General features: G+C 34.6%; 1 protein-coding gene across 1 annotated transcript in view; it reads left to right on the forward strand.

The window, feature by feature from the left end:
* Window positions 1-27,780, forward strand: part of LOC136025078 (POU domain protein 2-like) — a 107,237-nt gene that overhangs the window by 26,753 nt on the left and 52,704 nt on the right. Inside the window, exon 3 of the mRNA XM_065700794.1 lies at window positions 20,331-20,387. Within this exon, the coding sequence (XP_065556866.1) occupies window positions 20,331-20,387 (57 nt within the window). The remainder of the gene's footprint in view (window positions 1-20,330; window positions 20,388-27,780) is intronic.

A 27,780-nucleotide genomic window follows, 5' to 3' on the forward strand; every position in this document is an offset into this window, starting at 1 on the left:
ATAACGTGAAAAAGTAAGATAACATTGCCAAAAAAAATAACGTTGAAAAATGATTGGCCATGTTTAATTCTTCTAAAAGGACATTTAGGACATTCGAGGTCTTGTTTTGATATTCATTGTTTATTCTTTTGAAGCAATATAAAAGTTTTCTATTAATGTGTTTGAAATTGAAAAATAACGTGAAAAAATTAAGTAATGTTGCCAAAAAATGGCGTTGAGAAATAACGTGAATCCACTGCATTTTTAAATATACTTATGAAATAATCGTTAGTGTATCTTGGCCATGCTTAATATTTCAAAAAGAGCATGTAATTTTTCTTGATTTAAAATTTTTTCTATTGTTTTTATATGCATTTAATGTAGAGGGAGGAAATCTTTGAACTGTTTTGGAAACCTCGTGTTGAGCACGCTATTTTAACGGTCGTTATAATTACTCTAAGCATACACTATTTCGGAAACCGTTATAATAAGAAAATTCACGTTGGTATCTAGCCCTCGCTGAGTAAATCTTAGGGTTGGGTTCTCAAGTTTCAAGTGCTGGACATGTCTTCATGTCCCAACCCAAAAAGTAATTGAAAAAAGGTTCCCTTGTGAGTGTCTAAAAGGGCATGACAGTGACGGTCAAGCCAACTATAATGCAGATTGCTTGTTTAAAACAGGCAAAAGTATGCTCGGGTTCGTTTTAGTTAAAATTTTGGTAAATTTTTGCTCAATCGTTATAATAAAATGCGTTAGTCATATACGGTTACGGATGCAGAAACTTTGTGAGAGGGGAGGGGGTCCAGGTTTAGCCGGAAATGAAAATGAGATCTATTCTGAAGCTATTAGATTCTAAAACAAAATGAAAAAACATGAAATAAAAAGATATTTCTGATGACAGTCTTACATTTGTCTTACTTTTTTTAAGAAAAAAGAAAATTCTTCCTTTCATTTCTATTTTCTATTATATATATATATATATATATATATATATATATATATATATATATATATATATATATATATATATATATGAGGATGGCTGGCCCCCAACCCCCCATTGCACTTCCTGGCTGAAGGGCCAAGAAACGGAGATCAGCACCACCGGTACGGACTGTAAAGTCTAATGCCGTATCCCTATATATATATATATATATATATATATATATATATATATATATATATATATATATATATATATATATATATATATATATATATATATATATATATATATATATATATATATATATATATATATATATATATATGCTTTAATAGTCTACCCTCTTTGAATTGCACACAAGTTTTTATTATCTTGCTTTGGTTTGTGTACACTTATGCTTGTATGACTTTTACTTGTGCTTATCTGTTTTATTATATTTTGGAGATTCAACCTTGTGGGTTTTTAAGTTGACTATTCCTTCCCATTATCCATTCCTGCCTTTGGACTTTTATTAACTAAACCTTCAGTGCACCAAAATTCTTTGCCTTGGAAATACATACATAAAATGAGAATAACTTATCTGAGATTAGCTTTCAGTACAATAAAATAGATGCAAAAATAGATGCTATATCCCCCTTCTTTGAATTTCTAAGACATAATTTGGCATTGCTGGAAGTTCTGTTAATATTCCCCTAAGCTCTACTTTAATCCCCAAAGCACGTCCAAGAGCGTTCCTTCTAGCTTCATTAAAGGTCAAAAAAGTTCACTAAATAAATGCTAAAACTGGAAGAAACTCGTAAGGACTTTTATACTAAGCTCGACTTCTGAATAGGACAAGATTTAGCTGATGCTTTCGCTCTGCAGAAAGTAGCTAATAAATTCCTAGATCATAATGTTGAAAAGAACTTTTATGTCTTCTGTTGCAATGACAAGATTTACTAAAGACTATGCAATTTTGTTTTAGTAATTTTTATAAGAAATAACATTCGATGTTGTGGCAATTTTTTGCAAACTACTCTTCGTGTTTTATTCCAGATCCTGGAGGGAATATGACTGAGCTCCTCACAGGCCTAAAGAGGCCAAATTAGTTGGGGTTGTGATCCATTTGAGCCTTACAGGCCAAATTAGCTGAGGTTGTGATCCATTTTAGCCTCACAGGCCAAATTAGTTGGGGTTGTGATCCATTTTAGTCTGCATGAAATAGCTAATAAATTCCTGGTGCACAATGTTCAAGAGAACTTACATGTCGTCTCTTGCAATGACCCTGTTTACTAATGACTAAGAAATATTGCTGTCGTAGCTCTAATAAAAAAAATTGTTGTCTGTTTGAAAGTCCCCCTTTTTTATGGGGATATGTGGTTAGCCCATCGACAAAACCTCTTCCATTTCCCGCTTAGGACAGGCTACTCCTCAACACCCTAAAAGGCGAGTATCCTTACAAGGAGAGTGATGTAATAGAGGGTGGTGCTGGGGCCGCATGGCGGTACTGGGTCCTCCTACGGTATTTGAAGGCGTGGACGACAGGAAGCGACACTCGGCCGATGCTGAGAGAAGGATGCACACTCGTGAAAACATCTTTGAAAGACATGGGCCCACAAGATCGTCGTGGAGAGTCCATACTGTCGCCTTCTACGCCAGCCAGCGTGAGAGGAAATGATTCAAATTGAATAAGTAAGTAATAAGGAACAATCCATGATGTTGTAGTAATTTAATTCAAATTACTCCTTGTGTTTCACCTCAGATCCTGGAGGAAAAAAGGAAACCCTTATAGGCCTGAACAGCGCTGTTTATGGCTTTTGCCCTCTTTGATGAGCAGGAAGTAGCTAGTAAATTCCGGGGATAATACATTCCTAGATCATAATGTTAAAAAGAACTTCCGTGTCCTCGACTGCAATGACGCGATTTACTAAAAACTGTCAAAATCTGTTTCATTAATTCAAATAAGAAATAATCCATGTTGGAAATGAGACTAATCTGCCCCTAAAGTCTGGTGATTTTCTAATTGTCATTAATATCCTTTGATAATCATTCAATTTTCCTGTTTTTTTGGCTGTTTTGACTAATCTGGACCTCTCCAAAGTGAAATCTCCTTTAGAAATATGGTTTCATGTCAATGAATGGGCTATTCTATTTAATAGCCCATTTAACAGTCCGTATTCCATTTAATAGCCCCTACTTCATTCTATTTATTATTGCTGCTACGGCACTACCTTCTTCGCTTTTTTTCTTCTTTTTATCTTTAATAAAAAAAGGATTTAAAAATGCATAATTACAGGTAAGCTTCATTTAACTGAGTTTATTCATTGGAGGCTTAATAAAACTATACACAATTGATTTTAGTTGTGCATCAGCTATTGGGAAGGTACATGGGGGAAGAGGCTCTTGGGAAGGTAGAGATGTAAAAAATAGTTCAGCAAAAAAAAGTAGCCCAATTTAGCTAATTTAGGCCAAGGATTTTTGTCATTTTGGTGATTATAATCCTACAGAAACGGCGATACTAATTAGGAAATGCTTTAGAATAGACTGTGTTGGTCCAGTCTTTCATTTAATATATTTTTTTTCTATTCTATTTCATCAGATCATTTGTTTCAGTCCCCTAAACAATCTTAAAACCATCCAAAAGGCGTGTTTTCTATACGTGATTTACATTTTTTTTTTTTATCAAAATTAAAAACAGTTTCTGTGAATGGAGATATGGCTGTAATTTCGCCTCTCTCTCGTGTCTATACTCGATTTTCCAGAACTGTCTCTAGGGGTGTATAAAACTATGTCAGGTCGCGCATAAAATTAGAAATGGGAAGTTGCCACTTGATCAGAATGTTTGTAACAGAAGTTATACTCCATTTTAAAGGATAACGTTATGGGTTTCAAGTACTTTGTATTGTTGGCAGGTTTGCCTCCCCTAATGATTTATCACTATTTCTAGTGATGTTTTATATTGCCTAAAGTAAATATCACTAAATCAGCACATAAATCACTAGATTATTTGAGAAAATCACTAAATCATGAAAATCTAGTGATTCCTTTTACCGGCCAGCAATCCTGATTGTAGGAGCAACGAAGAGATCATGGTTGCACCATTCGTTGTAACCTAGGAAAAAACGAAGTTCAGCCCATAGTAGCCGAAAAGTTAGAAAACGCTTAAAAAAGCTGCCAAGTGAGAAAAATTGCATTTGAAGCTGATTCAGGAGTGGTGACTGTTGTTTCGGCTTGTCTTAATTGCAAAAGCTAAAAGTTTGTTTGGAATGCAAATTTATGGAATTTTTATCTTTAGAATGGTTAGTGAGTATCGCTAATGGCTAATGTTCTTTTTTAAATAAAATTTTAGACAGGCACGGGGCATGAAGGAGGGGCAATTTCAAGCTTGGTGCTCCTGAACTGTTCATAATTTTACTGTTTCTTGCCCTTCTCCTAAAATGCGAAGTCTTACTCATATCCCCTTCCACATTTTTTTCCACTTAGGACGCAGAACCATTTTCAAGGATGGTTTCCAATTCTTTGAGACTATCGGTTTTGCACTGAGAAGCCCGTTCAAAATGGTAAAATCGAGACGATTTCTAATGCTGAATTTGTTCAGATTGACAGCTGAGAAAGTTTACTTTGCAGCCGCGAAAGCGTGTGGGAGAACAAGTAGGCTTAAAGTGAAACGCCCGAGGAGAGGAAAACGCTTTGATCCATTAAAATCTTTTTGCCTGTAAACCCGAGTCCAAAACACGGCTGGATCTGAGTCAATCGAAGTACAAAGCTCAGAGCAAATGTGTAATCTCTTCCACTCTTGGACTATATCTTCCAGGTCATTGTCACTCAATAAATTCCGAGACTGAGCCTGAAGCGGTGCCAGGTTTGGCCGATTACAATCTGCTCCCAAAGCATAGCGTGGATGAAGCCTATCGAAATTTCTTACCGATGAATATCTGGTGTTGAAAAAACACTTTAAAAGAGCATGATCAAAAATTTCCTACACTCTTTTTTAAACTCAACTGCAGCAGATAGAGATAACTTTTCTTTGATAAAAATCACTTCCACTCGGCCCCCACAATCCATGTCTGTGACATAGACGTAGTAGTTGGTGTCATGTGGGTTTATATGGCGGTAATCACTTTCTTTGGTATAACTAGGCAATAAAAAGTGAGATGCTATGTCTTTTACGCTTCAGAAAAACGTCATAGACAAGATGAATCTGGATGTCTTCTGCCTGAAATTGCTTGTTTAGGTCTTCGATATACTTCAAAATATACGCCAGGAATTCAAAGCAAGCCTTGAAAACCGGTGACAGCGGATTTTTTAGTACAGCAGTGGTATTCCCCGGCTTCTTAGCCTCTTTAATATTTTCAGCACGGAAGGATAAAGTCAAGCAATCCCACTGCTCCAAATATCGAGCCACAACGGCTTGTCTAGACAACCACCGAGTTGCTCTATGTCTCAAAATTCGATGTTCTTTCAATTCCATAAACTTTTTGCAACTCTAAATTCTCTCTAGCCCGTTTTGGACTACGACAAATATAGCCGTATATATCTTAACAAAAATCTTCAATTTCCTTTAGCAATTGTTTGCTACCAGCACTAGCAAATAGGAGAAGGGAATGACATGATCTGATATGACACGATACGCTGATATGATTCGTCGAAACGCCGATCACCGTTAAGACAGTTCTATGTAATTTTATAAACCATACAAATAGGGAGAGGGGATACTGGAGCTTGAAAAACACCTTCCCAGGGCATATTCCAGGCTCCAGTTTCATTCATCTAATTCAACTATTTTCAAAGATAGTAAAAGGCCCACTGTCTAGAACATAATTTCAGACAGAGTACGGGACAACCCCCTCCTTAGCGGGTTAGTAAGACCCGTAGAAAAATAAATCTTTACCTTATACCAAATTTCGATACCTAGCTCAGCCAAACTGCGAAGGACTAAGTGATGAATGTTCAATTGTATATGCCCAAGCACTACAAAAAAAATCAAGACACTGCGTTGAAAGGTCGAGACATTGTGTATGATACCCTACTTTAAGGTACGAACGCAAATATCTTCTGGAGGGGGGGAATAGAAAGTTATAGACTCTCATAAAAAGTGCCAAGAAATATGGAAAAGTTTATTATTTATAGGGGGCAGAGAATCCCCTCCTCTGCTTACTTGCATGCCTTACATATATTGGACAATGAATGCTCAACAATTCAACAAAAAAAATATTTGTTAAAAGGGTAGATTTTCGCATTGACGGGGACACCTTCAATAGCATCTTGGTTAATGACTTGCCCCATAATATGTGCATACACAGTCGTTAATATCTTCGTTCAAAATCCTTAGAACATGTGGTTTGGATTGGTTCTGAATAATGCAATGTCCTTAATAATTGCACTTACGTTTGAATTTTTATCATCTACAATGCATTTCCAAGTTAAAAGAAAATTGTATGACCCTGCTCAAAAGGGATTAAAACAGAGGGGGATGATTTATTCAAGCAGGTGGGGTAACAAGTAACCATGGAAACACACAAAATCCCTCTTGGACATTTGTTGACAGGCATCCTTGCGTTTCTGCAAAGGGGGCCAAATATTTATTATCCCTATTTTTTATTATCTTTTTTTTCTGTGAACTCTGAGCGGGGGTGAAGAAAATTGAATAGAAATTAGAGCATTGTATACTGATTGTGACATAAATGGCAGGGTTAATGTAGTTATCAGTTTAGAATATTAGGAAGGGATGAAATGCGACGGTTTTGCCTCAGAAGCATGTAACGGCAGAAAGTTATAGTCTTTTGGGATATTTAGCTTTGAAACATAACCCCTTTATAGCAGTGGAGGGAAAATTATTTTCTTTGTTCAGTTGGGCGATGTGTATTTTATTTTAATTTGTTTTTGGTACTCTAGTAAGGTGACTTTTGTATTAATAATGTTCTAATTCTTTAATTAGATTATGTGATAACTATGCTAATATTTTATAAATTTCTAATAGGTTATCTGTCAGTATATAGTATGAAAATAATATTAAATTACAATTTTGTTATTCTAGTTTTATAACAATAATAGTATTCAAATTTTCTTTACCGGCATACTAGTTTTATTCCCGTTTTTTTTAAATTTGTTTTCAATTATAAAGCAGCTTTTAAGCAATAGTTCGATGCAATAATTCGATGCAATAGTTAAAACAATATATAGGAGAGTGGAATGTCATTAACTATCAATGACATCACATGGCATTAACTATCAATATATAGTTAAAACAATATATACATTCATGCCAGTAAATTAAGACTAGTAAACCTTTCCTTTTAAATATAACAGAATAATTAAAGAAGGGGCCCCCGATTACATCGGTGAGATCCAAGTGTTTTATTAGTAAAAATTTGGTTCTAGAATTTGTGACCCCCTTCTTGCAGAAGGGGATCACTGGGATTTCCATTGTTTATTTCCATTATTTGCGATTAGCAAGCAAATCAAGAATACAAACGAAGTGATTTTGGCTAGTGGTTTTTGGCACTAAATTCAAATTACTAAGCTCTTAAATACAATAGCATCTATTTGTCCTGTGGTGGCGCAGTGGATTTGACCTTAGCTTGGTAATACGGGACCCAGAGATCGAATCACGCTGCAGGAATGCACTGCAGGGCCGACGCAAGGACCTTAGTAGTCAAGAAGCGTCGTTAATTCTTAAATAATAATAACATCTATTTTGCCCTGTGGTGGCGCAGTGGATTTGGCCTTGGCTTGGTAATACGGGACCCAGAGATCGAATCATGCTGCAGGAATGCACTGCAGGGCCGACGCAGGGACCTTAGTAGTCAAGAAGCGTCGTTAATCTGATACAATACAATAACCTCCATTTTGACTTTTTTTTTTCTTCATGTTCTTAGCAATTATTCAAGAAATTAGTTGCATTTACGAAAACCTTGAATCATAATGATTCAAGCCCATTATTGATACTGGTCTACGCATAAAAATTTATTAATACAACGGAAGCGTGGTCAATTTTTAAATAACTTGCTTTTTTCTCGTTTTTCACGACTAGCCGACATAATTTTCACTAACCTGTCTTATAGGCCAGCTTCGCTTTCCATTGTTGTTTTTTTTTGCGACTGGCCCTTTTTCCCAGCTAAGACACGTCTTGTTGAAAAGGCCCCTCAAAATTAGCAGCGGCGTATGGAAAGCGTTGGGCTTTCCACTTTCCACTACCTAGTATACATCTTGGAGTTTCACTTTTTTCCAACTCAGCGTGCTTCCATGCACGGTCCAATGCTGCCACCCGTGTGGTGCATACTATTCTTAAAGTCGACACTTAGTGAAAAATGAAAGTAAATGTTATTTTCTAGCAGAAACGGAACATTTAACATTTCTGTTGATGTTACCATCAAAATAGCTGATAAACACATTTTCTGCTTTTATTTTTTTTTTTTTTTTTACAGAGAATGTGTCTAGTTTTTAAGGCGGCCCTGTTCCCAACCTAACCGATCAATCTATTTTGCCAGATTGGGTGTATTTGCACCACTGGGACCCTTTTTTGAGGCGGTTGGGTATTGCATTGTTCAAATAAGCAAATTTTCCTTTTTTTGAAACATTGTACCTTCTGCGTACCTTTACTCTGGAGACGATGCCATCGATACAATACGTCTTTCAGGAGTTTACGTTTGGGTAAAACTGCATAATTAGTTTATTTTTAATTTAGAGATTCAATATAGCAAACTTTCGGGGCGTATTTAGCGATCTAGAGGCAGGAAGACTTGATGAAAAATCTATTGAAAATTCCGGATTCGGTGCCCCGTATTAAGTTTATGCATATAATAAGTCTACTCTGCATGACTGACGGAACAAAAGCGAGTAACTGACGTTCGGAAACCAGTTTGACTTGCGTAGCCCTATTGAAATTCATTAATTCCGTAAAATGGGGGAAACTGAAGAAAAGATAAAAATTGCCTATTCATTTTCCACTGGTAGAACGAACCTTTTGAATATGAGTACTGTAATAAGAAATTAAAACACATGAATGATTTCTCACACGGAAACATGATCTGGAATAAAATTGATGGAGATGAAAAATGAATGCAAATTATCGAATGAGTGACATAACAAGCGAAATTGCTAACTTTGTCAAATTAATTGGCCTAGCTGGTCTTGAAGCACCAAAAATTGCTCCTTTTTTAAATAAAAATTAAGATGAAAGAATCTTAAAGTACTAATAATATCAAAAGAAAAACATTTATTACCCCTGGACGCATATTAGGTCTATTCCCGCCTGAAAATCATCATTTTTTTTAATTTCCATTAGTTGTTCCGAGACCATGAAATTATTTTTGTCAGTTTTGTCACTTCAAGCCGTGGAAACAAATGACCAAAAAGATGGTGAAATTCGACAACGCTTTTCATCTGTAAAAAAATCAACAATAACAACCTTTTGATTCCCAAAGGTTGTTATTGTTGACACCTCCAAACAAGGCCGTATCCAAGGTTGGTTAGAGGGTTTGAACCCCCCCCCCCGCGAAATGTTTGCTCGACTCGTAAAAATGTAACAAAAAAGAATAAAAATTTTAAGCTTATTTGATTTTTTAGTGACCCCCCTAAAAAATCTTTTTGTAACCCCCCCCCCCCCCAACAAAAACAAAAAGTCTCCATAGCAAAACTACATCACTTTAAGCTGCTTGGTACCATATGTTTTATGATGATTAGCAAAAACAAGGAATTAGGGGAAGATAAAGATATTTTAGCGGTCAAGGCGTGATGCCCCTCTGTGCACGACTTTTCACAAAGGGCTCCAATTCACTAAAATTAAGGGGAAAGGACAAGAGATTTTCGTTAATTTTTTTTAATGTAGGCTAAAAAGAACCTGTTTATTGAAATATCCGGGGTCAATCTGGTCTTCTTTTTTTTCATTTCTCCGCTAAAGATACAAAAAAGATATGTTTCAAAATCAAGAGTGTTCATTTGCTCCCTACACACCCTAATTCTTTCCTATAGTTTCATGCTTCTTAATGTGCTTTTATGAATTGTCTTGTGGTTAACCCTCAAAAGAATCATAGTTTGAATTCTCCTACCCTCATTTCCACTGTTAAAGAAAAAATAAAAATTAGATTTAGAGTTTAAGCTAATTTTTTTCAGAAAGATATTAAATAGATTTTTTTTTATTTACTTTTGGATGGCTGTTAACTCATAACTTCTATGTTTAAACTGAAGTTCCAAGTCGGAATAAACAGCTTTTCATGTTGTTACTAAATAAAGCTTTTATCGTTCTTTGAATTGTAGATAGTACTAGTACTAGTGTCCCCAGCATTGATTAACTATATATAGCTAGGAGACTTCGGTATTTGTTTAAAATTTACAAGAGATGCTCAAACTTCTAAACCATCCGAATTGGGTGGTGCTAAACAACATAGGTATCCAATGGCGACTAAGTAAAACCTGCTAAGATTAAACCTCACAACACAGCAGCAACAGAACGAGATTTCCTTATGAAATATTGATAAATTTTGAAGTCAAATTAATAAGCTTTTCCTAGAAAGCCTTTGACGCCTGATCAGAGCTTGAATCTCCATGTCCATTCCACATTTTTAATTCTTGAATAGTTTGCATATGATGATTGTGATGATTACGATGTCATAGGGATTTTTATGTTAATCTGGTGTGAAAGGATTTGTTGAAGTGAAAATGTTTATGCGTAACGTAACATAACTTTAGCACTTAGAAGAAATTTACGTACGTAGTGTGAAAGCCGCATAAAATCATATATGGAAATTTAAGTTCATCCGTATTAAAAATACACCAGACAAAAGACGGAAGTATTGTAACGTACCGAATTGGAATTTCCAGGTCTGTGTTTGGAAAAACTCAGGTTGTTTTAGCACCCTCCGAAAAAAAATTTGATTATGCCTAATAGCGTCTTGGATTTTATTTCTCCCCTCCTGCCCCCCTCCCCCCAACAAAAATTGTTATTTTTATTATTATGGCTTATATGATTTTTAGTCTTCAAGCGACAAAGTCAACTGGCGTTAACTGGTTTCATTGTATTTTTTACCGCCCATTCAATTCCTCAATACCACTAAGCGCGTGTTCTTTCAAAAAAAGCTCACCCCTTTCCCTTAATCTATTTTAACCCCATCAGTGAGTGATTGCATAATGATCTACTTATCTTCTTATAAAAGGGGTAATCCAAAAAAATATGTTTGATGGAGTTGTCCCCAGGCTAAAGCGTTAAATAGGGTAATGCCTTTTTTTATGTGATAGAAAAAAAATGTTGGGCACACGCATCAATGGATCTGCGGAAGGGTTATGTCAATAAATTTTCAGGCAATCCTTTTATCCTTCAGAAGTGGCAGCGTCGAGTCAGCAAAAGTAAATATATGGATTTGCATATTGGAGATAACATGAGTGTCGGAATTGCCGAATGGGTATTTTTGTTTAAACTGAATTGTCTAAGACTAACATTTAAAAATCGAATTATAAAATCTTTAAATTGTTAAATTTTTAAACCTTAAAATGATGCTTGAAAAGCTGTGAAGCCATCTGAAATGTAAAACTTTTCGATTGGTTTCCTGGAAAAGGGCACTGTCTAAATTTTCAAGAAAATAGAGGCTTATTTTTGGCCGACACGAAATTGGTAAAGGCCCATAGCTGAATAGTCATTTTCAGAGTCAAATTTGGGGCGTTAAGAGATCTGATTGATAAGGCTGCTTTAATGTAAAACAAAATTTTTAAGTATGTGTCAAAAAACGGATGATTCGTTCATAATGTGACTAAAAAAGGTTTCTACACAGCCCTTAAAGTTTGATTCAATATTGAAATTGTGTACCTTGAAACATCTACATAAAATCAACGCTGATGTTTTATATATACTATCTTTATAAGCGAGCAATAATTGTGTATGTATATTTGTAACTTGTCGAATGCGGCTCCATATTTTTTGGGAAAAATTGGTATCCTGGGATATTCTTGGATAAAAAATGATCTAGATAGGTCAGCAGTCTGACAAATTCGTTAAGAACCTTAATTTGGTTTTTGCAAATGACGTCATGTACTGTACTACTACATCATATAAGCATTTCTTTTGAGATCATACAAGGATTCTCTTATATGATATCATGTATAGCATAAATAAGATTATTGAGTTTCCAACCCATTAGTTATTTATATAAGATTATTTCTGTTGGAAGGCCAAAAAAAATGAAAATTTGACACGCGGTTAGAAGACATGCGACATCGAGCAAGTGAGCGAGTCAAAAATGAAAATGAACAGTGAAGACACTCGCGATTAGAAGACATGTGACACCGAGCATGTGAGCGAGTCAAAAATGAAAATCAAGAGTAAATACAAACGCGGTTAGAAGAACAGCGGCTGCGTGTCAAAAATGAAGACACCGTTAGAAGAAAAGCGGTGGCGTGTCAAAAATGAAAATGAAGGCGCCGTTAGAAGAAAAGCGGTGGCGTGTCAAAAATGAAAATGAAGAGCAACGACATACACGGTTAGAATACATGCGACACCGGGCATGTGAGTAAGTCAAAAATGAAAATGAAAAACAAAGACAAACGTGGTTAGAAGACATATGCCACCAAACATGTGAGCGAGTTAATGAAAATCAACCTGGACAGCGAGAATCAAAATGTGTCAAAATAGAAAATGAGGTGATGATTGGCTTTGGGATTTTGACATGGATGAAGTCATCAATGCATACCATACCTTTGTTTAAAAAAAAAACAAAGGTTCGGCGATGTGTGTTTCATAATTACGAAAAACAGGCCGAGGTAAAACAAACCAAACAAATTTAAAATGATAGCGATGGTTACTAGGTTTTGACATGGATAAGGTCATCAATGCCTACCATACCTTTGAAAATCAAAAACCTGGACTAGATAAATTAGTTTGGAGAAAAAGAAGTTTTTATCCCACCATCTGAACAATTAAAGTAAACAAAGGTTCAGAGGTATGTCTTTTACAATGACAAAAGATAAGCCGAGGCAAAAGAAGAAGTTTTTGTCCCACCACCTGAACAATTAAAAGAAACAAAGGTTCGGCGATATGTCTTTCATAATGACAAAAGACAAGCCGAGGCGAAAGAAGAAGTTTTCGTCCCACCACCTGAAAAATTAAAAGAAACAAGGGTTCGGCGATTTATCTCTCATAATGACAAAAGACAAGTCAAAAAGTTAAAGGTCCTATTTAAAAAACGTAATTTTACAAAGGTACTATTTCTAATTTAAGGTCCATTTGGACGCCACGACATCAAACAGTTCGTGGTAACGAACTGTAGTAAGGAGCGACCCGGCTCAATAGTAACCAAAACTCTAAAAAATGGAATTTTGATACCAATACCTACATTAAAAGAATCGCATTTTAATACTGATTTTAAATATATAAGTTTCATCAAGTTTAGTCTTACCCATCAAAAGTTACGAGCCTGAGATAATTTGCGTTATTTTAGAAAATAGGAGGAAATGCCACCTAGAAGTTATAGAATCTTAACGAAAATCATACCATCAGATTCAGCGTATCAGAGAACCCTACTGTAGAAGTTTCAAGCTCCTATCTACAAAAATGTGGAATTTTGTATTTTTTGACAGAAGGCAGATCACGGATGCGTGTTTATTTGTTTTTTTGTTGTTTTTTTTTCCCCAGGGGTGATCGTATCGACCCAGTTGTCCTAGAATGTTCCAAGAGGGCTCATTCTAACGGAAATGAAAAGTTCTAGTGCCCTTTTTAAGTGACCAAAAAAATTGGAGGGCACCTGGGCCCCCTCCCACGCTAATTATTTTACCAAAGTCAACGGATCAAAATTCTGAGTTAGCCATTTTACTCAGCGTAGTGGAAAAACCTTATAACTATGTCTTTGGGGACGACTTACTCCCCCACAGTCCCCGTGGGAGGGGCAACAAGTTACAAACTTTGACCTGTGCTTACATATAGTAATGGTTATTGGGAAGTGTACAGGTGTTTTCAGGAGGATTTTTTTGGTTGGTTGAGGGGTTGAGAAGAGGGGGATATGCTGGGGGAACTTTCCATCGATAATTTGTCATGGGGGAAGAAAATATCCATGAAGGGAGCGCAGGATTTACTAGCATTATTAAAAAAAAACAATGAAAAAATAAATAAGAAAAAGTTCTTTCAGCTGGAAGTAAGGAACAGCATTAAAACTTAAAACAAACATAAATTATTACCCATATGAGGGGCTCACCTCCTCCTAATACCTCGCTCTTTACGCTAAAGCATTTTTAGTAATTTCAACTATTTATTCTACGGCTTTTGTGATTCTGGGGTCATTCTTAATGAATTGGGACAAAATTTAAGCTTTAGTGTAAAGAGCGAGGATCTGACAAGGGGGCGAAACCCCTCATTTATGTAATAAAAATATGAGAATACAAAAGTTCTTTACGTAAGCTAATTTTTAAGTTATGTAAATCTTTAACTAATAAAAATATTCTTAAAAAATTAAAAGTTCTAGTTGCCTTTTTAATTAACCAAAAAATCGGAGGGCAACTAGGCTTCCTCCCCCGCTCTTTTTTTCTCAAAATTATTCGATCAAAATTATGAGAAAGCCATTTAGCCAAAAAAAAAAAAAATGCAAATTTCGTTTTAATTATTCTTCTGTGGAGAGCCAAAATTAAAACATGCATTGATTCAAAAACGTTCAGAAATTAAATAAAAAAAAAAAAAATTTCAACTGAAAGTAAGGAGCGACATTAAATCTTAAAACGAACAGAAATTACTTCTTATATGAAAGAGGCTGCTTCCTCATCAACGCCCCGCTCTTTACGCTAAAGTTTTTTACTGTTTTAAAAAGAAGAATTGAGAGAAAGAGTCAAACTTTAGCGTAAAGAGCGGGGCGTTGATGAGGAAGCAGCCTCTTTCATATACGAAGTAATTTCTGTTCGTTTTAAGATTTAATGTCGCTCCTTACTTTCAGTTAAAAAAACTTGTTTTTTTTATTTAATTAAGAAAAGGCTCAAATTGTCTGCGTTTAGGAGACAAGCTACAGTGAAAATCCATGTAGAAGTATGTCGCGTGCTGAAACCCGTTATATATATATATTAAATAAAAAAAACTAGTTTTTTTAACTGAAAGTAAGGAGCGACATTAAAACTTAAAACGAACAGAAATTACTCCGTATATGAAATGGGTTGTCCCCTCGGCAGTCCCTCGCTCTTTACGCTAAAGTTTTTAATTGTTTTAAAAAGTAGAATTGTGGCAAAGAGTCAAACTTTAGCGTAAAGAGCGAGGGACTGCGGAGGGGACAACCCATTTCATATACGGAGTAATTTCTGTTCGTTTTAAGTTTTAATGTCGCCCCTTACTTTCAGTTAAAAAAACTAGTTTTTTTATTTAATTTCTGAACGTTTTTGAATTAATGCATGTTTGATTTTGGCTCTCCGCACATAAATTATTGAAATGAAATTAGTATATTAATTTTTTTTTGGCTAAAACGTCTGTACACTTCCCAATAACCATTACTATATGTAAACACTGGTCAAAGTTTGTAACTTGCAGCCCCTCCCCCAGGAATTGTGGGGGAGTAAGTCATTCCCAAAGACATAACTATTATGGTTTTCGACTATGCGGAACAAAATGGCTATCTTAAAATTTTAATCTGTTGACTTTTGGAAAAAAATTAGCGTGGGAGGGGGCCTATTTGCCCTCCAATTTTTTTATCACTGAAAAGGGCACTAGAACTTTTCATTTCCGTAAGAATGAGCCCTCTTGCGACACTCTAAGACCACCTTGTCGATACGATGACCCCTGGGGAAAAGAAAAAAACAACAACAAACAAACAAATAAACACGCACCCGTGATTTGTCTTCTGGCAAAAAATATGAAATTCCACATTTTTTTAGATAGGAGCTTGAAATTTTTGCTATAGAGTTCTCTGATATGCCGAATGCGATAGTGTGATTTTCGTTAAGATTCTATGACTTTTAGGGGATGTTTCCCCCTTTTTTCCAAAATAGGGCAAATTTTCTCAGGCTCGTAACTTTTGATGACAAAGACTAAATTAATTGGAACTTATATATTTAGAATCAGCGTGAAAATTCGATTCATATGATGTATCTTTTAGCATCAAAATTCCGTTTTTTAGAGTTCCGTTTACTATTGAGCCGGGTCGCCCCTTACTACAGTTCTTTACCACGAACTGTTTGAAAAGAAAATAATTCGGTATTTCGGGGCTTCTGACATTATTACTCCTTTGCGGAAGTTAGGCTCAAAATTGAAAAATGATTATATTTTTTCTCTGAGCCCCTTCCACCTCTTAGTTCGTTTATTTTCCCGTTAGTTTTCACCTGTTTTCACTTTATAGTTGTGTTATCTCTTAGCAGTTCTTTCGTTAGTTGAGTTATGGTTGTGGTATATATGTTTTATCGCTCGTATAGTTGTGTTATTTTCAAATTATACTCCATAATAGAGAGGCTCCGAACACCCAGCATTGTATATTAAGCTCTGAATTTGACGTTTTTTCTAACGTGACCAGATTCATCCTGCGCCCTTTTCATTGAATTTTTTCCTCCATGGCATATTTCTCCAAGGAAAGATCCTCCCACATAGCCCCTCCCTCAACCCTACCCCCAAAACCCAAAAAAATCCCCCTGAAAACGTCTGTACACTTCCCAATAACCATTATTATATGTAAAAACTGGTTGAAGTTTGTAACTTGCAGCCCCTCCCCCAGGAACTTTGGGGGAGTAAGTCACCCCCAAATACATAGTTATTATGATTTTCGACTATGCTGAACAAAATGGCTATCTCAAAATTTTGATCTGTTGACTTTGGGAAAAAAATGAGCGTGGGAGGGGGCCTAGATGCCCTCCAATTTTTTTGGTCAGTTAAAAAGGGCACTAGAACTTTTCATTTCCGTTAGAATGAGCCCTCTTGCGACATTCTAGGACCACTTGGTCGATACGATGACCCCTGGGAAAAAAAAAAAAAAAAAAAAACAAACAAATAAACACGCACCCGTGATTTGTCTTCTGGCAAAAAATGCAAAATTCCACATTTTTGTAGATAGGAGCTTGAAACTTCTACAGTAGGGTTCTCTGATACGCTGAATCTGATGGTGTCATTTTCGTTAAGATCCTACGACTTTTAGGGGGTGTTTCCCCCTATTTTCCTAAATAATGCAAATTTCCCCAGGCTCGTAACTTTTGATGGGTAAGACTAAACTTGATGAAACTTATATATTTAAAATCAGCATTAAAATGCGATTCTTTTGATGTAGCTTTTGATATCAAAATTCAATTTTTTAGAGTTTTGGTTACTATTGAATCGGATCGCTCATTACTACAGTTCGTTACCACGAACTGTTTGATGTATATATATATATATATATATATATATATATATATATATATATATATATATATATATATATATATATATATATATACATATAATAATATAATAAATAAATATTATATAATTTTATTATATATATTATATATTTAAATAGATACATATGACTTTCTTTCACTCAACCTGAAGTGCACTAAGAGGAGTTTCTTTCATTTCTTTCTGTTTCTTCATCTGACTATTCCTTCAGTACGTGAAAATCTGTAATTTACTCACATATATTACTCAAAAATCAATTTTGAAAAAAGACGCGCGTCGAAATTTTGCTTAAATTAGCCTTTTTTAATATACACCACTTTAGAATGAAAATTAGTTTCTTTTACAGTTTGATTAAAAACTACGATTGCAACATATTGCAATCTAGTTTTACAAGCTAATTTGTAATTTGATAGCATATTTGATTAGTTTAATAATTACAAGATCATTAAGATATTATGCATGCGGAGATATGTCTACTTTATTGCGCAAATACGATATGCTTAAGATTTTCGTGTCCTATTAGATTGCATCCAATTATAGGCATTCATTAATAATGGTTTTTCTATCTGGTTTTGGGCGATTTCACATACACACACACAAACAAATATTTTTAAAAAGATAACTTTTTTTTATAATTGAATTCCAATTTTTGAAGGTCATATTTTTGAGTCCCAAAAATTCAATAATAACGTTATAAATAAATAAAAAAAAATCCTGGAGAAATCCTCCCTGTTGTTTGGGCCAGCTGCCCATATAACTGATAATTTTTTTTGCGGGTTTTAAGCATTTCAGACGGGAGGTTAATTTCAATACCATTATTATCAAGACTATTAACGTTCTAAGCTTTTGTGGTGATCAAAGTCTTGGTACAAACAACACTTTCGATAGAGAACTTCTTCCAAGACAGGGGTGGATCTAAGTGGCAGTTTTAGGGGAACGCCACCCAGAAGTCCAAAAGTTTTACTAATTCCTTGGGCTGAAGAGTGAAAAGTACCAATGAAAGAGCCCAATTTTGTTGGTGTTCCCTCCATTTAAACATCAATCCTGTATCTACTCTTTTTTCCAAGACGTCAAACCAGAATTGAATAGGTCATGAAAATAAGTAAAACAATAAAGCAGTAAAAGAAAAATCTTTAGGCTGGTAATTTTTTTTTATTCATCCTTTAACTCAGAGGATATAAATTACCCCCACTTCTCTAGTAAACGATTAAATCAAAATGACCAGCTATTTTTCGGTTATTTTGGCCACTATGTTAGCATAATTCAAAAGGAACATGAACATCGATTGAATATTTTTCAATATCCATTTTTTGAAAAATCGATTTTTATATTCTTATTATTAATATCCATTAATTATTTTAGGTTTTTTGGTATTTAAATTAAATTATTTATATTCTTCTTTAAATTCGTCAAGTATCATTATGCCAAATCATTTTTCATTCTTGTTTAGGTTGGCCTAACTACAAATTACCTTTGACCAATGGGAGATGTAGGATTAATATCCTCCCCAATGTAAAAAAAAATTGAAGTACGATTTTTGTAAGCGACAACCTACAAAAATACCCAAATGGGACCTGTTTGATTGTTGACCCTCTCTTTTTGAACCCCTTTCTATAGTAATTTGAGGAGATTAAGCTGTACTTTTTAGTTTAAGCCAGAAAAATAAAATTTACTGCATAAAATAGACATTTGCATCTTTTTAATGTTTATTAAAATCATCCATGCATCTTTGCGTCTACGAAAACATGACCTTGCTTTTTAAAGAGTAAGATCTCAGAATCTGTGAATCAAGTCAAGTTTTGTTTGAAAAGATTTTTTTAATGAAAATCTAACAAAATACTTTGATTTTTTTTATTTCATTAGCCACCTTTTTTTGCAAGAACATTTTGTAGGTTACTTTGCTGCAAACACAGGAATCCATAGTTGAGGGTGGAGGGGTTTCGAATATAAAATCTACAAAATCGTAAAATTTTGCAACGAAAGAGAAAACCTGACGGGTACTTAAGTTTTACAGTGACCACACCAACCAAGTGAGGTCAGGTTAGTTCTAATGAAATATACCAAAATATGGTGAAAATATAATACTTTAGTAACAAAATCAAGTAAAAAGTAAATCAAAATAAAAAAAAGTAACTTTAGTAACACTAAAGAGAATTATGGAAATTAGTCCACCCAGAACGCATTTTATTAGATACTTAACCTAACCCCCTCTATATATTAAATATTTAACTAAAATATACCTGCAAAGTAGTTTCTCTCGCTCAGGCTAAGTTGATTATCTCTGAGTGGACACAGAAAACCGGTTTCATTGCAGATCAAGAACAAAGTGTGGTCGCTATAATACATAAGTGCCACTTGACACATCTCTGATAAGAATTCTCTTTTTTAATTACCCATTAATCAATTCATAAGATACTGCCCGGCATTTATACAGAAAAAGCTTTTGAGTTCTTGCCTCCCCTTGAGTATCAATATTTATAACTTATAAATAGCATGTTATATTTTTAATTAATTCGCATTGTCTTTCGGTGTTAAGTATTTTTAACCTTCCCCTCTTCCTAAATCTGTTCTTGTTTACGTGCCTAGGTGATGCTGAACTTGACTATGGTAAATAGGCTACTAAGAAAACTCAATCACTAAAAAAAAAAAAAAAAAATAAAAATTAAAACTAAAAAAAGTTAAAAAAATTAATTTCTGTTGGCCAAAAGAACCAAACTCAATCGTATCATCAGGGCTGTATTCAGGGGGAGGGGGACTTACTCTTTTGTTGCGCTTTGTAATTTTTTTTTACCCCCTTCCCCTGCATAAAAATAATACATAAGACCCTGCGCATTATTCTCTATTACAAGTTTAAAATGGCATTTTCTGAATGTTTTCTATCAAAATTACAAAGTAATCGGATTGTTTCTATTATTTAGAGATCTATAGTACCTTTCCACATCAATGTATGTTACCTATTTCGTATTTAATGTATTTTCAACTTCGTCCTTTATTTTCCATGGAAACGGCTAATATCTTGGACATTCAATAAAAAATACCCTCATTATGATGAATTGATTTTATTTATATTTAAGGCTTCTTTTTATAATGGTACTCCTTATTTTCCAGAGAATCATCCAAACGATAAGGCTTCTCCCAGTACAGGCTTCAGAATTCAAAATGATGGTAAGTTTTAGTTCTTCTTCATAATACACGTAACTTGGATCTCTATTGAAGTTTCGTTTAGGCCCATTCACATTGAAATTTTACTAATGCCGGGAACTGGATAGCGCTATTTTGAGCCGATCAGTATTTTTCAAAAAATTGTTCAGCTAATCAGAAAATCACATGGAAGATCTGATTGGTTCAAATTAGAACTCGCTCGATCTCAATGTCATATAATATCATTGTGGCTGGACCTTTTCGGCTTTACTCTAGGCAAAATACCACCACCGTTTTTTTTTTTTTTTATAACTATGCCAATTTTGTTAATACATAGAACAAATTTAATACCTGTTCTTATCGTTTTAAACTATACTTCCTTTTGTCAAGTCCATGTCATTCATTAATATCCCACGTATATAAGGGGGTAAGGTGTGTCTTGGGGCCGTGTCACTCTTTAGTCCTGATACTTTTAAAAATGTATCCTCTATTGCTTTGCTTTTTATTTAAAATATCTAATGGTAAAAATAAGAAAAGACAAAAACTTCAATTTGAAATTCTGATTGAAATAGTATATATATATATATATATATATATATATATATATATATATATATATATATATATATATATATATATATATATATATATATATATATATATATATATATATATATATATGTCTTTGAGGCTGTGTCACTCTCAAGTCTTGATACTTTTAAAAATATATCCTATATTGCTTTACTTTTTGGACTTAGTGGACAACACCCATAAACTGAATTATTCTTCTAGATTTTGATCTAGGACAAATCTTATAAAAATAGCAATTGAATCTCTGGAGCAGGGGGACAGACGCCAAGAGCAACTGAGGGTGACTAGGGTGATGTGAAATTGAGCGAAAGTCTATGCGTTAACCTTGCGGCCTCCTATCTAGCTGGTCAACTCTGTGGAAAATTGGAATAGGAGAATTCATGCATCGAGATAAGCCTCTTGACTGACCATCAAGAGACCGAAGATACACAGTAATTTGATAGATTTATTACTCAGGGCAGTATTGAGACCTGCTGTCGTTTCGGGGTCACCAAATTCAGGACTATTTTTCCCATGTTACTAAATCTTATCTACAATTTCCAGGTCCATTTAAAGAGAAGTTAAATTTGTAAACTGATTTTTAAAGTGAAGAACCTTTCCAAACCTATTGTTTATTCTTCATTTATGCAGAAGCACACATAAACAGAAAAGAAGAAAAAACCTTTTAAATTGATGAAGCAAAATTAATTTTAAGGTAAATTTTGCTTATTAAAAGAGCTCCAAAGGAGCACAGTCTGTTTTCCTGAGGAGTTGTTACTTTTTTGTCAATAATAAAATGAAAAATAGTAATTACCTCGTTCATATGATAAAAACTTAAACACACTTTCCAAAAATTAACTTGAAATAAAAATCTTTTGTCGTGGACTATAAACTTATCACAATTTTAGTTACACTGGACATTTCCATGTAACTAATTTGAGGTGTCACTAGTCAACAGTTTCTAGGGGGATGGGGGTTCATCAAGTGGCTGAAATAAAGATTTTGATACAATTGGTAAGATTATACCGTTTCGTGGCTCAATTTAGAGGAGTCAATTTTGTTTGCGGAGTGACCATCATAACTAGGAAAAATTATCCCTCATCCCCTTCATACGTGACACCTCTGTCTAACAATACAGCTTCTTCAATTAAAAGATCATGCTATAAAGCATACTAATTTATAATGGAAAAGAATATCCATCTAAGAATCCAGTAATACTGGAGCCCCCTTAATTCCCTGCAAATAATTTTGTGAAGGGTCATTTATCTTAGCCATTTTAATAAACATCCCCTTGCTTTTTCAGGAGGGGTCATTTTAGTGTCCAGCTTTTGAGAGAGCCGACTGTTCTGAATTTCTCGTCTCTTCTCAATAATCGATTTCTTTGCATCAATAAGTCTAGAAATTCTGGCGCATTTGCTATGAAAATCTACTGGGAAAGCTGGCATTTAGAGGAGGAAATTTCTAACACTAATATTCGGGGAATTTTCATATTCGGTATGTCAGGAAAGCAAAAAGCTAAGAAAGGTCATGGAAACATAAAGGTTTTTTAAAGTTGTCTATTCCTTAGTAAAGAGATAGAAGATATCTGTCTTTTTTCATTAGAAGCAAACTCGTGTATAGGGATTGACAAATTTCTGGATGATGTATCTGTTTTCATTGTGGAGTAATTAGGCTTAAGAATTTGACATTAGAAATGCTTAGAATTTGGAGTTAAGGGCATTTTAGCTTGAATTAGTCGTAATTAGCCTGGAATTAGCCGTGTTGAATTAAATAATAGCTGTAATTGGAGACACGGTTTTCGCTTCAGGAAAATTTGTTCGCACTTACATTTTTCTTTTTTTTTTTCAATTTCAGTCCACTATTAACATTTTTATATCAAGCGAAAGTTTATGTGGAATGAGGTCTTTTATTAAAGGCAGCTTTTAAAATAAAACATGAGCAATTATTTCGGATGTGTGACCAATAGCCATCCTCAGCGAAATAGCCGAAATATTCCTTAAATTCTATTCTTCTTCGCTGTTGCTGGAAAGAACTTCATTTTTGCTTGCCTTTTTTTCATATTATGGAAAGGAAGAGTCGTCTTCGTTTTTTTTTTTTTTTCATTTGGATGGTTTGGACCTGTGAGCAATTCAATTGTTTAAAAAGTATTTGAATACAGTGTCATATGCTAAGTTAAATTCATAATTACATTTTTCTCTAGGACTCACAGTTTTCGTGAAATCGCTTTATTTAAGCTTTTTGACTGATTGTTCGTGCACCTTAAAAAAAAAGGTCAATTAGACAAATAGTGAGAATACTAGAAGAAAACAAGAAAACTAGTAACAGACAAACTTAAAAAAAAAACTCTACTCGGAAATTCTAGTTGTATATCTATATTTGAAATATACATTTCAGTCCATAAACAAAAAATCTTGCCCAAATCTTGTCCAAATTGTATTTATTTGTTTTTCACCAACATTCGGGTGTCATGTTTTTTCATGGGGGGGGGAGTGTCAAGTACGCCCAAAAACAGGTGAATTACAAAAGGAAAAAACTAGGAAAATGCGAAAAACTGGTATGAGCACCGGTCCGAAGGAGCCTCTGTGCATAGGCCTTTATAGCAGCAATTGATTTTTTTTTTCTTCGCTTGGTTTCTATTTGTGATTCGTTTTAGGCCTCTAGATTTCAGGACATGCAAACTAATCGATTAGTGTTCAGGTTGTCGTCCAGTCCAAACATAAGGCTTATCTTTATTTCCATTCCGCTTCTTAAAATTGAAAATCTTTGGATACTAGGGCAAGGGAAAGGAGATTAGAAACAATTCAATTTCCAACACCAAAAGGTTGGCTGTAAGATTGGCCAATAGGAAAATCCGATCTTTCTCTTCCCCCTGTTTGCAAACATGAAAAGAATGTATAGAATCCTATTAAAAGGTCTTTGAAATACGTTGAAGCGTGTTTGATGAAAAAGTTATTTTTTCCCCAAATTTAGTGAGTATATTTGTATAACAGTTCAGCAAAAGCAATCATTGGCGTCAATTCACAAAAATGTTGTGGAGGGGCCAAATGAGTTTTCGAAATTTAGAGGGGGGAATTTTTCAATTTTTGTTCAATCAAAATACAAAAACGATATTTTTCAAAGTTTAGGGGGGGGCAAATACCATCCCCTCCCGTTGGTGCCACTGTCAGTAGTTCAAAAGAGCGATGTTACACAACAAGTTTAAAGCTTAATTCAAAAGTTATAGTTTTATTCAAATGACGGATGTTACAGAATATGCTTTATAATTTTATACAAAAGTGTTATAGGAGAGCGGAAAAACTGAAAAAAATTGTTACGGGACGTTTGATTGCTTTTAAAAGAAAATATTTTATAGGAGAGCTGAAAAGCTGAAAAAAAAAGTGTTTCTGGGCGTTCGACTGCTTTTAAAAGAAAATATTTAATAGGAGAGCTGAAAAGCTGAAAAAATGTAATTCGGGACGTTTGATTGCTTTAAATAGAAAATGTTTTGTATGAGAGCTGAAAAGCTGAAAAAAATGTGTTTCGGAGCGTTTGATTGCTTTTAAAAGAAAATATTTTATAGGAGAGCTGAAAAGCTGAAAAAAGTCTGTTTCGGGACGTTTGATTGCTTTTAAAAGAAAATGTTTTGTATGAGAGCTGAAAAGCTGACAAAAATTTTTTTTGGGACGTTTCTTTGCTCTTAAATGAAAATGTTTTATAGGGGAGCTAAAAAGCCGAAAAAGTGTTTCGGGACGTTTGATTGCTTTTAAAAGAAAATGTTTTATAGGAGAGCTGAAAAGCTGAAAAAAAATGTGTTTCTGGGCGTTCGACTGCTTTTAAAAGAAAATATTTTATAGGAGAGCTGAAAAGCTGAAAAAAAATGTGTTTCTGGGCGTTCGACTGCTTTTAAATATTTATAGGAGAGCTCAAAAGCTGAAAAAATGTAATTCAGGACGTTTGATTGCTTTTAATAGAAAATGTTTTGTATGAGAGCTGAAAAGCTGAAAAAATGTGTTTCGGGGCGTTTGATTGCTTTTAAAAGAAAATATTTTATAGGAGAGCTGAAAAGCTGAAAAAAGTCTGTTTCGGGACGTTTGATTGCTTTTAAAAGAAAATGTTTTGTATGAGAGCTGAAAAGCTGACAAAAATTTGTTTTGGGACGTTTCTTTGCTCTTAAAAGAAAATGTTTTATAGGGGAGCTGAAAAGCTGAAAAAGCGTTTCGGGACGTTTGATTGCTTTTAAAAGAAAATGTTTTATAGGAGAGCTGAAAAGCTGAAAAAAAAATGTGTTTCTGGGCGTTCGACTGCTTTTAAAAGAAAATATTTTATAGGAGAGCTGAAAAGCTGAAAAAAATGTGTTTCTGGGCGTTCGACTGCTTTTAAAAGAAAATATTTTATAGGAGAGCTGAAAAGCTGAAAAAATGTAATTCGGGACGTTTGATTGCTTTTAATAGAAAATGTTTTGTATGAGAGCTGAAAAGCTGAAAAAAATGTGTTTCTGGGCGTTCGACTGCTTTTAAAAGAAAATATTTTATAGGAGAGCTGAAAAGCTGAAAAAATGTAATTCGGGACGTTTGATTGCTTTTAATAGAAAATGTTTTGTATGAGAGCTGAAAAGCTGAAAAAAATGTGTTTCTGGGCGTTCGACTGCTTTTAAAAGAAAATATTTTATAGGAGAGCTGAAAAGCTGAAAAAAATGTGTTTCTGGGCGTTCGACTGCTTTTAAAAGAAAATATTTTATAGGAGAGCTGAAAAGCTGAAAAAATGTAATTCGGGACGTTTGATTGCTTTTAATAGAAAATGTTTTGTATGAGAGCTGAAAAGCTGAAAAAAATGTGTTTCGGGGCGTTTGATTGCTTTTAAAAGAAAATATTTTATAGGAGAGCTGAAAAGCTGAAAAAAGTCTGTTTCGGGACGTTTGATTGCTTTTAAAAGAAAATGTTTTGTATGAGAGCTGAAAAGCTGACAAAAATTTGTTTTGGGACGTTTCTTTGCTCTTAAAAGAAAATGTTTTATAGGGGAGCTGAAAAGCTGAAAAAGCGTTTCGGGACGTTTGATTGCTTTTAAAAGAAAATGTTTTGCATGAGATCTAAAAAGCTGAAAAAGTATGTTTCGGGGCGTTTGATTGCTTTTAAAATAAAATGTTTTATAAAAGAGCTGAAAAGCTGAAAAAAAGCTTTTCGGGACGTATGTATGCTTTTAAAACAAAATGTCTCTACGAGCCCAAGATACGAAAAAGCAGTTTTGATATCAAAAGCTCCAGTTTTCAGCTGTTTATGTTAGCAAGGAAATGATATAATACATAAAAGATCGTAAGACGAGTAGAAACAGCAATACTCTTGTTCTTCTTCTTTTTCTTCTTACTGGGAATAGGCTAGTTGTCTTCAGGATGTAGTTTTTTTAGTTTTGGATATTCGGGAAAGAGGAACTCCTAAATATATAATTAATCTCATTTTGCTACTATGTAACAGACCATCTTGACTCTCCCGAGTTTATTGGGTTTTTGCTAGCGACCTTTTAGCTTTTGGAGTCGGTAAAACCTTTACATTTTTCTCCACTGAGCAATTGTGAGTAGTTTATTCGGCAAAATTGAAGAAGGGATTTGAATACCCTCCTGAGGGCTTCCTATCTTGGAAACCTTGGAAAGCCTTCCCCAAAGGTGATGTTAACAGGGCTGCGTAGGCCTTTGTCAAATTTTCAAGCCTTGATGACGATGTTAAAGAAGACTTGGAATTATCTGATCTCACAGATTATTGCACTGACCGCGTCAACTAATCTGTTCAATAATCCCAGTTACGAAAATTTAGTATAACAAAATATCCAGTATACAAAAATTTGACGTGACTAAATTTTATCGCCTAGATCTTGTATAAAAAGTTGTCCATTGCGGTGCCAAATTATCCAGCGTTGGAACCACTTTCTGCCTCTACTTTTGCTCCAGTCCTACCTTGGGCTCTGGAAACCATCCCTGTAACCTCTGACCCTAAGCTGGATGGATACTTATTTAGGTCTAACGTCTTCATTTTATAAGTCTATATATGCGAATTTCCAAATCAGCATTTTACAAATACCTGAATATATATAGCCTTTTCGGCGACAAGTAGTGTAGATTCTTCAGCAGACACGCGGCACTAGCTTACTGAAATGCCTATATAATAATGTGTGAATGGGTGGGACCTTCTGACATAAGGGTACGATATTACGATATCTTTTGACAAAGCAGAAGCTTTTTTTAGAGTCTGAGAGAAGCCTTTTTGAAGAAGGGCTACGCGCATCGAAATTCTAGTTCTACCGACAAGGTTCTTGGGTGTTTTAAGAGAGAGAGAGTACTCTCACAGTTGTTCTTAACTGGTTACCTGCCACTATTACTCACTAGGGACTGGGCTTTTCAATTAATTCTTCCTCTGGTAACTGCGAATGATATAGACGCAAAGCCCCTGGGCTGTTCTACTGATTACCTCACGCATCTGCTCAGAAACATGGAAAACCTCCTTAGCCATAATTTCCTATTTATATGGATCAAATGATCTTCGATTTTGGCTATATTTAGCTCTAGAAGTTAGCTAAACGTCTACTGCAAATGGTCTTGGATTCAACTGCATTTGAAAATCAGCATTAGCTGAAGAATTGTCGTGAATGGGCCTGTGGTTCGCTTTTGCAGAACAAGTGCTGGGAATCAATGCTGGGAACAAGTGCTGGGGATGACTTGCACGTTTGGCAAACGTTTTCTTGTAAATCTGTGTCCCTTCACTCTCATGCTTATTTTGCCACAGAATAGAGCCGTGATATAGTCCTTAATAAGGCAGCTATATAGTCCTTAATAAGGCAGCTATGGTGTTTTGCAAAATTAAAATGTTTGATCGTTTTTTTC

This window comes from Artemia franciscana, chromosome 1 (genome assembly GCF_032884065.1).
Source record: "Artemia franciscana chromosome 1, ASM3288406v1, whole genome shotgun sequence".
In the NCBI taxonomy this organism is placed as follows: domain Eukaryota; kingdom Metazoa; phylum Arthropoda; class Branchiopoda; order Anostraca; family Artemiidae; genus Artemia; species Artemia franciscana.